General features: G+C 37.6%; 3 protein-coding genes across 3 annotated transcripts; 2 read left to right on the top strand and 1 right to left on the bottom strand.

The window, feature by feature from the left end:
- The first annotated feature begins 550 nt into the window (after nucleotides 1-550).
- LOC137741312 (RING-H2 finger protein ATL64-like) lies at nucleotides 551-1,652 on the top strand. Its single transcript, XM_088679104.1, has one exon. It carries the CDS (start codon nucleotides 690-692, stop codon nucleotides 1,443-1,445), a length of 756 nt encoding a protein of 251 aa, XP_088535230.1. The 5' UTR covers nucleotides 551-689; the 3' UTR covers nucleotides 1,446-1,652.
- Nucleotides 1,653-3,148: 1,496 nt separating this feature from the next.
- Nucleotides 3,149-4,051, top strand: LOC137741371 (pectinesterase inhibitor-like). The gene has a single exon (XM_068481091.2). It carries the CDS (start codon nucleotides 3,289-3,291, stop codon nucleotides 3,880-3,882), a length of 594 nt encoding a protein of 197 aa, XP_068337192.1. The 5' UTR covers nucleotides 3,149-3,288; the 3' UTR covers nucleotides 3,883-4,051.
- Nucleotides 4,052-10,819: 6,768 nt separating this feature from the next.
- LOC137743474 (putative pectinesterase/pectinesterase inhibitor 7) lies at nucleotides 10,820-12,992 on the bottom strand. Its single transcript, XM_068483373.2, has 2 exons — nucleotides 11,902-12,992; nucleotides 10,820-11,706 (listed from the first exon to the last, which is right to left on the bottom strand). The coding sequence occupies exons 1-2, from the start codon at nucleotides 12,917-12,919 to the stop codon at nucleotides 11,015-11,017; spliced, it is 1,710 nt and encodes a 569-aa protein (XP_068339474.2). The 5' UTR covers nucleotides 12,920-12,992; the 3' UTR covers nucleotides 10,820-11,014.
- Nucleotides 12,993-15,687: the final 2,695 nt, after the last annotated feature.

Genomic DNA, 15,687 nt, shown 5'->3' with positions numbered 1-15,687 from the left:
GCATATCTTAGAAGAATGATGTGATAACCATGATACTTATCAATTTGTTCTTTTTATATCAACGACAAAATAATATTTAGTTTGACACTCTTTGAGTGATAGTTAAAAAAAAATGATGCATGTGGTCAAATAACATAATCTATAGAGTGTTGGGTTTTCATTCATGCATTTCGGGTTTGAAAATTTTTCTTTAAATTATTGTAATAGTTTGAAACCCTCATAGTCATACTTCCTCTTAATAATAATAAATTAAAAAAAAAAGTTAAAAAATGATTCTAAATATAACATATTTACAGTAAAATAAAACGTAAGTAAATCACAATTGAATGGCAAAAGTATTGTCTGTCGATAACTCATCCTGCAGTTTGTAAGAAATTTTTTCAGTGTGCCGGAAGCATAGTTCAGTATATCAAGTGTTATAATACAATTGGTTAGATTTTTTTTTTTTTTTTAAATTTCCAATCAACTATATTGCTACACTTAGTGTACAACTCGTGTTCTCGACATTTTGAAAAATCTAAGCTTGCAGAGGAATAATAAAGCACACCATGGATATATGCATGCCCAGTTGCTGAGGCTCATAAAAACAACCCGCCAAACTCAAAGCTAATCAGTCATCACTACCAATTGCAGAGCAACCAACCCTTCTCCTTTAAATTCAAACAGATCTTTTGAAACTAACCCACTCCATGGATATGGACACCCACAAACCTACCCACTACGCTTTGAACGGCAAGATCATGCTCTGCTCAGTCGTCATTCTCTTCGTCGTAGTCTTCACCGTCGCTTGCTTCCACAGCTACGTCCGCTGCTTCTTCCACCGCAGTCGCCACCAACGACATCGTCGCAACCACCGCTCTCTCACCTCCCTCCTCGAGACCACTCTCTCTTCTATTACCAATCCAAAGGCCTTGGACTCCTCTGTTCTTAAAACCCTACCTACCTTTACTTACTCTGCCTCCACCGGCACCAAAAACGCCGTCGTAACACCGCTGGAGTGCGCAGTGTGCTTATCGGAGTTCCAAGACCAAGAGCAAGGCCGTCTACTGCCCAAGTGCGACCATGCCTTCCATATCGACTGTATCGACACTTGGTTTCAGTCGCAGTCCAATTGTCCACTCTGCAGGGCGCCGGTACAACCCGATATTCCGGTTCCGAAGCGAGAAATTTCGCCAGAAATCTCGATAACAGTGAATGAACCCTCCGGTTCGGAGCAAGAGAGGAGTAAGAGTAACATGGGTTTTTCAAGATGCGCGTCGTCGACGAGTATATCGCCGGAGGAATGTGGAAGGAAGCCATTCACGGAGGTGGTGGGGGTATCTGTTCTCGTGGATGAGGTGCCTAATCGTATCTGTTTCGGTTCACCCAAAAACAATTACAGCGAACAAAAATCATCGGGTTCGGGCACCCAGATTCTGTCGTTAAAGAGGATTTGGAGCATATAGACACATACCAATCTGATCCATTTGGATTTTGTTACTGCAGTGGGGAATATAATAAATTGGCGCTTTTGTTTTTCATTGGCAGCGTCTTGGTACACACCTTGTGGTTGTATTTGTATTTGTATAATATGTTTGTATAAGTATATACATTAACTCATGTAGTCATGTTCTAAAATATGTTCTCTTAGATATATATTTTTATTTATTTTATTTTAGAAGGTGTCACACAATATTCAATTTTTTTTTTTGAATGACGTTTTTGTTAATTTTGTATGAATTGCTTTGATTTTACATGTTAACGATGGGCCCATTTAGGCCCACTCAAGGACGTAAGTCCAAAGAAAGGTTTAGGAGCCCAATGCCCCAAGAGTTGATAGAGGGTCGACCCCAGGGGGCTCAGGCCAACCAAGGCAATTGAAGGATTATCCGACCAAGAAGAGCACATGGGTATGCTAACAGTTTTACGACACAAGCCTCCAAGAACCGAAGTACTCGAGTACTACCTGGACTACTCAATGACATGCAGGCAGAGGCTTAAGATGGGACATAAAGGAAGTCGGCACAGTGCTTGGCAAGGCAAGGCAAAGTAACCGAGGTCCAAGAAGGACGCTCAGGCCAGGCTGAGTAGGTGAAAAGCTGATAGTTAGTTAGTACGGGTTGTTGGCAAATTAAATATTGTTTTGATAGGTCTCAAGGGGGAAAGGCCAATATAAAGGGGTAGAGACCTCCATTGTGCGGGTCGGACAAATCAGCAGGTCGGACAAATCAAAGAGAATAAGGTGTATGTATTAAGCCAAGCGTTATTTAATCTAGAAATTTGTATATTGAGACTAACACAGTGGATGTAACTCAGTTTTGAGAAGTTAACCATTTACATCTTTAAGTCCATTTGAATTTAGCCCATCTTATTAGCTCATCTTATGTTATTTAATTAAATTTGTCAACCTTACAATTTTGAGCGTTAATAATACAAGATATTTATCTTATAATGTTTTTGTCATTATTAACAAATGATAATGTTAGTAGACCAATTTTTAGACCAAATTGTAAATTATGTGATGCGTTATCAATATGAAATAAGTACGTTAATCAACACTTAAGTAATAATCGAATAATCAACAACTACATCATATAGTTTGCAAAATACCGTTTAAATAGATGGTCTAGTTATCATTACCCTATTAACAATTACACTTGATATGTGCTTTTGTAAGAGCGTATATCAATTTGTCAAGTGTCAAGTTGTTTTATCTAAGTTTTTCTTCGACTTCTCGCAATCGAACACGCTCTAATAACATGTCAAATATTCAAAGAAACGGACCATTGCCCCCCCTTAACCACACTAATAATGTCTCAACTTAATCACCTATTCCAAGGTGTTGAACTTTATGACAAAAAAGTTTTATTTTCTCAATTTCCTAATGCAACGTGGGATTTGTATGACACAAAACGACATAGCCCAAGCATTCCTAGGGCTACAAACCACTAAGGAAATTTGTAAAGCCATCACAAGTCAAGCCAAACCTTACAAACCCAATTTCTAAGTTGCCTATATGCAGCACAAGCTACGTAACCATAGAATTGAGTGTTAAATTTGAAAGAACAAAATCTACTTTAAGTCTCAGTCGTTCAAATCAACGTCCAATACGCGTTTAAAAAATTTGTGGAAATGAGTGAAGGTTCCTCATAAATCGCAGCATTGAGAGGCCCTCCTCCAAAAAAGCTGACCACCATTCCAGTTCCTCGTCATATTTATACACTCATTCTCCTCGTTTTCTAATCAGTTAATCCCCTTCCATTGATTTAACAACAAATATAAGAACAAGAACAAGAAAAGAAAAGGAAAATGAAGCCAATTGCAGCAGCATTTTTCTTCCTCTCAACATTATGTGCCGCAAGATTTCTCGTCGTCGCTGGTAACGGTCAAGCTCAAGGTGAAAGTCAAGGCAGCAACACCGCCGCTGCCGCAGGTGAGGTGAACATGAAGCTTCTTGAACAAGCGTGCCAGCATTCACCCCGTAAGGACTTATGCATCGAAACCTTGGAGAAGGACCCGAACAGCAAGGGCGCGGACCTCACCGGCCTCGCCTTCGTTGCCATCCGGCTGGCTGCCGCAATGGCCTCCGACGTGGACGAGCACATGCGGTCGTTGCTCATCCACAACGCTACCACTTTGGACCCCACGATTCAGCAGGCGTTGGCAGACTGCATTGAGCACTACTCCGATGCCAACGAGCAGCTCGACGATTGCGTCGAGGCCATCTCAACGAATAACTTAGAGGAAGTGGAACTGTGGGTCAACGTGGCGATTTCCGACGCCGATTTATGCGACAGCTCGCTCAGGGGAGAGAAATCCGTGATCCAAACCAAGAACGAAGCGTTCCGCCTGTCGTGCAATAATATTTTGTCCATCATCAAGGTCTTGCCTGCCCACAAGTGATTTTCTTGAATCCTCCATTGTACGGATTTAATTAGTAGCTAGTTAAATAGGATCTAATTTTTATGTAATTAATAAATGATAATTACTAAAATGTGCCAACTTTGTGATTGACTAACTACTTTTCGATAACAATTGTTGGTTTTATACATCAGGCATGCGATTTTATGAACCGTAGCTTGTGAGATTTGAATTCAACACCTAGTGAATTGCTATTGGATTAAATAATCATGTGCAAAAAACGTAGCGATGTATTACTCTCTATTAGTTTTTGCCAAATGCCAGCCAAACCCAAAGCAATCTCTGCCGTTACAATATGGCGTAGCTGCATCATCAAGTTGACGTGATTATATTGATCATATAGTTATATAACACGTATGATTACGAGTATTTCAATTAGGAGACTTTCAAAGTTAAATTTTCCATGGATTCTCTACCACCTCAGAGTTTAAGGTTAATTCTCGTGTTAACATTACAAAATATTTTGCCAAAAACATAAGGTGACTGAGAGACTAAAGTCCATAAATAGTTCCAATTTTGGAGAGATTTTTCAACGTGACCGTCACACGAGATGGTACACCACGTGTCCCTATATAAATGGTGGGATATGTGTGTTAAAAGGTTAATAACTTAAAAATTAAAATTTTTTACTACTTACATAAAAACACGTAATGTACCATCCGTATTCCCGTCATAACTAAAAATTTCTATCAATTTTGAGAGTCTCATCTCTTCAATAATGCATCTGTCAGAAATAATTAGAAGAGCAAACCTAATTAATTACATGTTCTTGGTTTTGTGTTTAAGTAAAGATTAATAAGATGTATGAGAGTTCCAAGGTATAACGGAACACATGCACGTGAAAGAACGCGGTTCAAAAGGATTGCTTTTAGTAACTTCTACGTAGTTGTCTTCTATGAGTGGCAATTACATTCATTTCAGATGCGTCATAGCAAAGATAAAGACCATAAACAAAATAGACTACAAGGACGCAATCAATTTTGTTGCTGATGTAACAAGAGAAGTGCTAAGAGACTCTTCCAAATGCTCTATAGATTTTCTGTTACCTCACAATTTGGAATGATATCTCAAAGGTCAGTGTCAAGGGCTCAATGCGGAAGCAATCTGTTGCTCACAAGGATGATGCGGGCTGACGCTCTTCTCTCTCAGGCAAAGAAATGTGATTTTAACTTTCGTTGGTTCAAGGTAGGCTGCATAAGCAGAGGTCGTTGTTGTTGGCGTGAGTGAAAGCGTTCCTTCTGTTGGGCATGACGAAGCTAAGCTGGAACTAATTCATGAAAGCATAATCGTTTTCAAGGCTAGGGAAGGCTAGGGCATAAAAGGCTAGTAGGGCATAAAAGGTTAATAGCTTTTCTGAGTCAAAAGCGGCTAAAAACACTCAACCATAAGTTCTTTTAACATTAACTTTTGTCTCGACATTCTTTGATGAAAAATTAAAAGAGTCTGACAGCCACATTCTTTGATGAGAAATGCTAAGAGTATCTTCAAATGAGATATCAAGTTTAAACATAAAATTTACATTTGACAGCTTATGTGGCATTTTGACATCTTTTAAAGTTTTACTCTCCACCCGATATGTCAAATAAAATTATTATTTTATTATATTACAAAATAAATGATTAAACAAATAAAGTTTTTATTAAAGACATTTAATACTTACTAAATCAGGACCGTTCATCAAATGCACCAAATAGGCATGAATGCACGGGTCAAAACCAACATTCATTATAATAATGATTAAACCAATAAAAAATTAATAAAAAGCATTAACAATTAATTTTGAAGCTGCTGTCAAATTTGACAGCAACTCTTTCGCTGTTAATCCATGTCATCGCCACATAGGATTTGACATTTCCGTTGGAGAACATTAGTGTGGTCTTTTTTTTTTTTTAATGTTATAGCTTATGTGGACATTTTGATATCTCATTTGGAGATGCTCTAAGATGTCAGAAATGCTACATAGACATATAACAGTAACAAATGACATACCATTTACTTCAATCGAAATGTCAAAGTTGACATGGACAAAGAGATGTCAAAATTAACGTTGCCTTCAAATATGGTTTTTGCTATTTCTAAAGACATTCCACTTATTTTACCTTTAATACTAGAATATTTAAGTATTATTTTTTTTATTTTTAAACCAACAACAACCCAACTTTTATTATTTTTGTTTAAAAAAATAAATGAAGCAATAAATTTTGACATATTGGTTGAATGAAATTATTGACAATATGTTAAATTGCCAAGTTAGCTTTCAAATTGAAATATAATATTTTGAATTTGATTCTTATTTAGAGATGCTCTGAAGGGAAATTTTTTTTTCAATAGTGGGACTCTTCGTGAACTCTTTATCACATCACAATTTAATGTTAATTCTATAGTGACAACTTACAAAATATTGTGCAAAAAATATAAAGTGACAGAGAATACTATTGACCCTAAAAACTACCAAGCCTATGGGCGTGCAGGCCGAGTAACTAATGAGATAACTATGTCATTCGGTTGATGCGGGGCGTGCCGACTTATCTGCTGAGCTCGGCCAATGAGTAAAATTTGTTGATGTTGCGTTGAGCGCGCTGCTGACTTTTTGATCTTGCAACTGTTACCAAGGAAGGAACACGTCTCGGTCTTTTAAGTTCTCGAGCCTGAAGATAAGGCTGCTAGTTCTGTGAAGTTCACGAATCGTCAGCGTCAGGTTCGGTCACGATGATTATATTCGTAAGAGTATAAGCACGTCGAACCAGCTCCAAACTATATAGACACAAGTACTCAAAAGAGATATATGTCTTGATGGTAAATGTGGTTCGGCCGTCAGAATGCCAAACTTTGAAACTCACTTGTGAGTATCCAATCATAAAATCTCTCGGCGTTCAATGTGCCGAATATAGTAACTTGTAACACCTTACTTCGCCAAGAAGACTAATAAGATAACCTCTGCCAATAAGGATTCGAAACCCTTCTTGACCAAGACTTGGATAGGTAACCAGTCGGCCTCAACGCAATGCTGTTTATCCAAACTGAAGGTGCTCCTCGGTCGGCTGATTCTCCGGTAATAGTGTTGTTTATCCAAACTGAAGATGTTCACCGGTTGCCTTCACAGTGTTATTTATCCAAACTGAAGATGTGTTGGCGGAAAAAGAAAATAAAAAATCTCAAAATGTTTGAGAGATTTGCGCAGGGTAGTTGTGTGTTGAATTAGAAGAGCTTTCCTGTTGCCATTGCATCTGTATTTATAGAACTGAAGTACTTGTTTTTCACGGTGAGATAATGTTGCAGAGTTTAATTGCAACTTTAATTCTTGAAGTTCATCCGCGTCAAAAGCCAAGCATATCTTCAAATTGTAGTTCGTGACTTCTAAAAAAAAAGCCTATCTAGGCTTTCACATCACATTTGAAACCTAGCCCACCTAGGCTTCTGATCTCATTGAAAAAAAAAAAAAAAGTTTTAACGAAAAGTTTATAATACTGTTTACTTTAACGAAAAATTATATTTTTACACTAAATGTCAATTCTGATACTATTTATTTTACCATTTATTTTATCTATATTGTTAAAACTCAAAATTTTCAAATCACTTTTATTAGTTTTCCTTAAAAAAAAAACCTCTATCAGAAGCCTTTTTAAAACCATTCGATCACTTCCATCACCATGCAAAAGTAAAAACCTAGCCTACCTTAGGTTTCCTTTGTCATCATTACAAACCTAGCTTTTCTAGGCTTGTCTCATCACCCAAATCCATCACCTTTATTGTGGCATGCATCTGACCCTATCTGAATGCATTTCAAATTCATTTTTAACTTCCATGTGCCGTCAGATATTCCAAATCAACTCGAACTATACTGCTCGCTTAGGATATAATTCACGTCATATTTATTTGGTTGAAGAAGATGTTAAGATAATTCATATTAAAAGATAATTATTATGATAAAAATCATAACATTATCCTTTAATAATAACAAAAATTATCTCCACTTTTTCATCTAACGATTGAGAGCTATGCTCACTCAACGGTCTTGATTGCATGGACCGATGGTATAAATTTAGATCCAAACAAATACATAAAGTTCTATTTTTGAGAATATCTCTTTAGCATTTCTCTTCTTTGATTCATGCCTTAGAAGACTATATATAAATAAATAACGTTGGAGATTTTTGAACTAAAGTTCCGTATGTCAAATAAACCGACGTGTGTGTTCAAAAGAACAAAAACGCGATATGTCTCAATTTAATTTTTTGGTTTAAAATTTTGACCAAAATTTGAGTCAAATAATTGGAGCTATAAATCGCTTTCTCGACCAAATGTTAGGACTGTCTAATAAGTTGGGCATCTTAGCCTGTAATCTTTTGCCCAACAAGAAACAGAGTACTCCTTCGTGTCCATAAAAAACACTAAATTCAATTGCGTGGATGGCTTGGGATGTATGCTTTAGTTATGGAAAACTGTTTGATACTAACAACCAACAAAGGCAAGGGAATCATGGTTGACTTATCACATGATGTACACCTTGCAGTTCCTGCAGCTAGTCAATTATCGAAGCCAACTTAGATCTAGATTTCTTTCTCGATCCGAGAGAGAAATTTTTTTGTATAACGATCATGTTATTATATGTCGTTATTAATTCATATATTATAATTAAGCATCGGTGAAACTACATCCATGATTAAGATGGGTTGTAGCCTAGGTTCATTTTGTTCGAATTTCTGCTATATTAAGTTATTAGCATATCAGTTAGGCTACTGCAACCTATTGTCACCAAATACAGCCCACCGAGTTCCACTGTTATCAATTTGTCATATGTATGTATTGCATCATAAGTAACAAATAATATTTACAACTATCAATATCTATTTTATTTTATGTTATTGCATTTTTTATGATTATCTTTTGAATAAAATTTAGTATTAGTTTTTAGATTTTGATTCAAGTGGAGTTTTGGTATCTAAACTAAAATATGTGAACAGTAGTCTTTAAACTCATCACGCCAACATCATTAAAACTTTCGTTCAAATAAGGAGTTTTCCACCTCATGTGCCAAAGTCAAGCTGTTGTTCCTCCTTCCTGTTCCCTCTTTTTCTACTTATGTGGTGACGGGTTACCAGAAAAGAGGGGTCAACTTCTTTCTCCCTTGCCTTGCTCAATTTTCCTTTTCTGATTGAAAGTAGCCATTCCACTACTGGTACAGAGGCCAGGTAGAAGGTTGTTTCCTCTATATGTTCAAGCAAAAAACATATCTTTCTTTTTGTAAGCAACCATGCCTATATAAACCGCTAAAGTTGTAATAGAGTAACAAAAAAGAATACTCTACATTGTGATAAGTTTAAGGATTAATGCTAATGAATTTTTAGTTCAATGATCAAAACTCCAATTTGATTGTATATCAAGAGTCAATAATCCAATTTTTTCACTTTTACTTTTATTTATATTTAAGCTGGTTAGAAATTAATTAATGGAAAGCTGTAGAATTGTTTGGTTTATGTTTAGGCCCAAAATAACCAAGCGTAGGTTTGGCCCAAAGTTTTTCCAAATACACTACAGGATGACTGGTGGTCGGGGGCTGTTCAGTAAAGATGGTTGAGTCCTATTGCAAGAAGGAGTAGTTTGGATGAGCGGATGAGTCGAAGAAGTCCCAATACGATAAGGGGTTCTAGTGCAATACTGGATTTTCGACCGACAATGAATACGACCTGAAAAGAGGGTGAGTTCAAAGTCCTGGTAAAAGTAGGATTGGTCGAGATAAAGTTGGATTAGAATAAGAAGTCCTAATCCGATTGTGGTTTCAACTCGATCTTGAGGAAGATTTGTTGCTATAAATAGAGGGAAAAGTGCATCATTCAAGCCCCCTCCAATTCAACATACAATTGTCATGCGCAAACCTCTCAAATATCTTGAGAATTTTTATTTTCTTTTTCCGCCAACACATCTTTAGTTTGGATAAACAGCATTGTTGCCGTAGAATCAGCCAACCGAGGAGCACCTTTAGTTTGGATAAACAGCACTGCGTCGAGGCCAACTGGTTATCTATCCAAGCCTCGGTCGAGAAGGGTTTTCGAATCCTTATTGGCAGAGGTCATCTTATTAGTTTTCTCAGCGAAGTAAGGTGTTACGAATTACGACATTCAGCACATTGAACACCGAGTGATTTTATGATTGGATACTCACAAGTGAGTTTCAAAGTTCGGCATTCTGACGGCCGAACCACATTTACCATCAAGATATACATCTCCTTTGAGTATTTGTGTACATATAGTCTGGTGTCGATTCAACGTGCTTATACTCTCACGAACATAATCACTGTGACTGAATTCGGCGCCGACGATTCGTGAACTTAGCAGAACTAGCAGCCTTATCTTTAGGCTCGAGAATCCAAAGGCTGAGACTTGTTCCTTCCTCGGCCGCAATCGCAAGATCAAGAAGTCAGCAACGCGCTCAACGCAACATCGTCAACAAATTTTACTCCTCGGCCGAGCTCGGCCGACGAGTTGGCATGCCCCGCATCAACCGAAGGACGTAGTTAGCTCATTAGTTACTCGCCATGCGTGCCACGTAGGCTTTGTAATTTTTAGGGTCAACAGTTTATTACTTAAATTATTTTATTTCAAGTTGATTATAATGTAACTTTATGTAGACAAAAAAAAAAATGGATCAAATCATATTATGGTTATATTTTTTGCTAGCCCACCAGTTTAAGAAATCCTATCTCCGCCTTCAATTATAAAATGAGTGGACGACATGATTGATATGTCAAAACTCTACACCATAGCGTTTAAACTCTTACGTTTTCTTAGCGTTTTCAGAATGTTATAATGACAAACACACTAATAAAACTTTACTAGCAATGACCAAGGTAAGGTGCAATCTAATATTTAGATGTATTTGCTTCATATGTGACAGATTGAATTAAGATGCATCACGAAAGTTTCTTCCAACACGATTGTTATAAAGTCAATCAGTTAACAAAACAAAAAATAAAACCGTTTACAATTTAAAACCCAAGTTGTAAATTGAGAATTCCTAATTGGGCATTACATGTTTATCACTTCACTATAAAAAATGACAAGGAGAAAAGAATTGTAAAAGAGAAGAAAATATGGGTTGTAGTCCAAGAAATGTCTCAAATTAATCCGCCGGTGTAAGGCACTCCGGTTTGGGGCAACCAGTCATCTCCCAGCAAGAAATTAGTCACCGTGAAATTAGCGGCGTCGGTAGAATTAATCACATGATAACCGGGCCACGTAACTCTGTTCGTAGTGTTGGATCCGGGTCCGGTGTTGTTGTACTCAGCGTAATACAACGTGCTCAGTGCAAAATCTCCATTCCACTCTTGCCAACCAACAGGATCCACCACGCTATCAATGTAAGACTGCATGTAAACTGTCCTAGAATACTCCTTCCATGGCCTGCCCAAATAAGTCTGTGTACTGCTGTTGCTGGAGGCTAAATCATCAGCGGCACGAATGGTGCAATTGTGAATTGAAGTGCCCGTGTTTTGGTTCGGGTCGGTTCTACCCTGAGCCGTGATGGCGTTGAACTGGCCGCTCATTGGAAGGCGGGGATATATGTTGCAGTTTTGGAACACAACAGCAGCATTTCCAAATATGAAGTCTACGGTGCCGTAGATGTCACATTCTCTGTAGAACTGCCGAAGAGAGTGTGTGTATAATGTGTCTTGGTAGGCTTCAAAGCTACAACTGTAGAATGTGGACAGATCCGCCCCATTTCGGACTGCGACTGCTTGGTGCTTGATTGCTCCCGCGGTGTTGCGGAACGTTATGTTCACCGCTACAAATCCAGGTGCAACCACAGCTGCAATATTTATCATATTCAATTACTTGTAAGATACTAATTCAGAATTATGTTGATTTTATAAAATATGCACATAAAAAAATTTGACCGTTATGTATGGTCAAATATTAAACTTGATTACGATCCTAATTCACAGTTTGAAAATATAACAAAGCAGCTTGCATTTTTCATTTCTTGTTTAAAAATATAAGTTACCCAATGTTGCAGAGTTGAAAGTTGTCCATCCATCTACGACGCTTCGGTTGCCGGTGATAATCGTTTGGTTAATGCCATCTCCAACCATCATCAAGTACCTCTTATTTTTAGCCACTGAGACGTACTCTTCATAAACACCGGCGGTGACATAGATCAAGAAGTACCCATCAGTTCGTGCAGAGTTGTTTGGAGCCGCGGCAATGGCGTCACTGATGGTGGAGTAGTTTCCGGTTCCATCCTGACTCACCGTCACGATATCACTCACCAACACCAGATCGTCCGCCGTCTCCGTTTGCAGCATTTTCCGCTTGCTCATGCTCTCGTAAACGGCACGCGTTTTGCTCGACATCTTCAGCGGCAAGCGTCCGTTCTTGAAGCCGCGCTGCATCCTACTGGGGCGCCACGCGGCTTGTTTCTTCTTCTTGGGAACCCACCCTTTGGTAAAAAGTGCTAGCGAAACGCTGTAGAATTTCGTGTCGTTTTTTAGCGGGATGGAGAGGCCGTTTTTCAGACTCCACGCCGATGCGGCGGACTGAATGCCGTCGAAACATGTTTGCTGGTTGGTGAGAATGGCGCTGAGGAGGGTTTGGACGTCGTCGGCTTTGAGTGCGGGAAGGGTATTGCTATTGTTATTGACGGTTTCAAAACTGTTCAGCAAAAAGTCCATGTTGAGGCTGGCAAGCAGCAGGCAGTCCTCGAGGGCTCGGACGGCGGTAAGAGACAAGGTGGAACTCCGTTTGAGATACTTGTCGACTAAATTTAAGAACTTCCGCGATTGAGACAAGGACTTTCGGACCGAGAACCGGCCGTAGTAGTAGACATTTTCAGCGGTGTTGTTGCTGGGGAGGACGGATTTGCAAAAGGAAGGGTCGGGGGTGGATTTGCAAATGGTTCCGGTGGAGACTGGGGTTGAAGAGTTATCTGCAGCTAAAGATAGCGAGGCAAAGAATGGAACAAGAAGGATGAAAAATGAAGCTAAAATATGGAGGGATGAGATGAGCTTAGAATTATAAGCCATTTGGATTGGAATTTGAATTAGTATTGTATACTACTTAGTGGAGTTGATGATAGGTGATGGGCTTGATCCATATATATATAGGAGGCGAGAGGGAGGGGAGGTGAATTACATTTTGTGGATATTTGTATTTTAATTTGTGAGGTCAACTTAATTGTAATACTGTGTGCAAACAAATGCGCGTTTGATCTGGGACTTGATGTTATTGTATGAGTTTGCGACCAACACCCATGGATCAAGCAGTTAGGCAAATTTGAATTTTCTAGTTCTGCTACAAAGTGTCCAACTTACTACTTAGCCGTTCGAATTTTATGCAAGATTTAATTGTTACAAAGATATATTAGATCTCTATATGCAAAAATCTAACAGTAGCACGTACCATAAAAGAAAAATTCCATGACTAGTGTATGTACTTGAGAAAATTAAGTGGTCATCCTAGCCTGCACTCATCCAGTAGAATGTTGTGGTCTCGTTGTGTTAGCGAGGGAATTTTTGGGAGCACAAGTGCTAGCTTGCTAGGTTTGTTGCCCTTGTGGCAGATTTATACCAACTTTTCTTAATTCTTGTGGTGATCATGTAAGAGTTTTAATTTTTTTTCTTATTGCGTAAATTTATCTCCACCCAAAAAAAAAAAAAAAAAAAAAAAAACACGTATGATTTTGACAAGATATTACCCTTTAGTAAGTACTCTTTAATTTGTCTTTGTATGCTTCTCACAGTAAAGTCACTCTATCATTTTTGTAAAAGAAAATAACATAAAAGGTTGAAATTAGTTGAGTGAGTAAGGATTGTTCTCTTCGCTAAACTAAGGCTCAGATTCGATTCGCTATTGACATCTATTTTGGTAAGCAATCTACCAAAAAAAAAAACAAAAAAAGGCCTAAGGTAAGTCCTAAAAAAGGTTCGAATATATCCTACCTAGCCTTGAGATGGGTTAGCCCCTTCCCTAAACTTTATTTGACCAAAAATAAAATTTACGTAAAAGATGTACGATTCCTGGAGTGTGATTGTCCAATTACAGTTCCTAAATTAACCTTAAGCTTTCACTGTATTTTGTTATTTACTTAGAGGTTAGATGCATTGTGGCATTTGTCAACGGTGGGGAAAGTGCCAAGGGGAAGGGGATTGGTGACATATATCGAATAGGTCAGATATCAATCTCAAGGCATGATTTGTATAATCATTTGATGAGGTATATATGCATGTAAGAACAACTTTCCTCCGAACAATTTGTCGCATTTACTACTTCAAGAATTTTTAATTCGATATTCTTCTGATAGCGAGTGGCGTTGTTTTAAATTGGATGTGAAATTATTGTCAACTTCCCTGTAGATATACCATTATATCCTGCCTAGCTGATTAGTAAAAACTAAAAGAAGAGTTCATTGCAGTTCAATTGGTGACGGTGGATTTTGTTCTATATTTGCTTTTGCCACGTTGCATTGACGAGTGACGGCAATGTGAACCCTACGTGTCACTTATGCTTTGGTTTAAACTTTGAACAATCATAAAAAAAATCATAGGATAATGTTAAGTTGTTAGGGTTGGCAAATTTGGGATTTACATCTTTAAACAAGCGTTAATGAGAGGATCTAAGTTTGGAAAGATATACTTTCACGCAAGTAATAGTTAGTTCTAATGACATCACCATTCAAAATACGCATTTAAAAAATGCACACATTATTCACTAACAGACAATTATAACACGTGATATATTTGATGAACATGAGGGAATCTCTCATTTGAGAGTGAGAGGTGATTAATCTTTGTTTCCTCTTGATCTTAAGTTAAGCCCCTATCTATATTGACTTGCTAAGCTAATGAAGTGTATGAACATAAACTATATATATTCCAAGTCAATTGACCAGAAACGTATGCAGTCTATAACCGCGTTGAAAACTTAACCATTTGGAATTTGACAAATTCAAGATCTTTCGAAGACGGTGGAATTAGACACCATACCCTGTGCACAAGCCCTTGGCCATTTGGGGATATAAATATAAGTGAAGTGACCAAGTCAATGTGTGGCACTCCCAAGTTAAAACCTTCCTCTTGATGCGGAAACATGTGCTACCTAATTAAGCTTATTGCAAATGGAATGAAGCTTCCCGCAGCTTCCTCCAAATCTAGAATTCCAACTTTTTTATGTTTAACTTTAATCCCACTTGGTTGATACTTGTCATAAAAATATAATGATGATTAACAAGTTCGCCACCCAAATTACGAGAAATTTTTATTGTACCAAGTAGTTAAAAATACAAACAACGTGGTGTATTATTTTACATATTATAATAAAAGGAAACAATATAGTTGATATGTATTACTTTTTGAATATATTATACTTTAGATGAAATAGCACAATTATGCGGTCACAATCCAAATACACCTAAAATTTTTTTAGGGGCTAATTAATTAAGGTCAGGAACACCTTTCATTCCCAAATTAATCTTAAAATCTACTATATTAATAAATAATGCTTGAGAAGAAATCTAGTCGTTAGGAGTAGATTAAATTAACAGGTATAACTAAAGTCAAACCCTTTGGCCAAATTGATCAAAGTTTATTGCATGAAATATAAGTTTGAATTCAAACGTTAGACTTCAAGGTACGCACCATCTATCACTTCAATTAATTTGTGAGAAATATCAAATCGTTTGTCTCCATAAGTTATTTGATACATATTTTTTTGTTTTTTTAGAAACAGTACGATATTCATTAAAGATTAAAGAATACGTACAAACAAGTAGGATAAGGTGCTAACAATGGACCTT

This window comes from Pyrus communis, chromosome 11 (genome assembly GCF_041283825.1).
Source record: "Pyrus communis isolate YQ-2024b chromosome 11, ASM4128382v1, whole genome shotgun sequence".
In the NCBI taxonomy this organism is placed as follows: domain Eukaryota; kingdom Viridiplantae; phylum Streptophyta; class Magnoliopsida; order Rosales; family Rosaceae; genus Pyrus; species Pyrus communis.
The sequence above is the reverse complement of the archived record's forward strand: the minus strand, read 5'-3'. Positions and strand labels throughout refer to the sequence as shown.

Coding starts and splice junctions, on each gene's coding strand:
- LOC137741312 (XM_088679104.1), top strand. CDS start 690: ATGGATATGGACACCCACAAACCTACCCACTACGCTTTGAACGGCAAG.
- LOC137741371 (XM_068481091.2), top strand. CDS start 3,289: ATGAAGCCAATTGCAGCAGCATTTTTCTTCCTCTCAACATTATGTGCC.
- LOC137743474 (XM_068483373.2), bottom strand. CDS start 12,919: ATGGCTTATAATTCTAAGCTCATCTCATCCCTCCATATTTTAGCTTCA. Junction 11,707..11,901: donor TTTCAACTCTGCAACATTGG/GTAACTTATATT, acceptor TAAATATTGCAG/CTGTGGTTGCACCTGGATTT.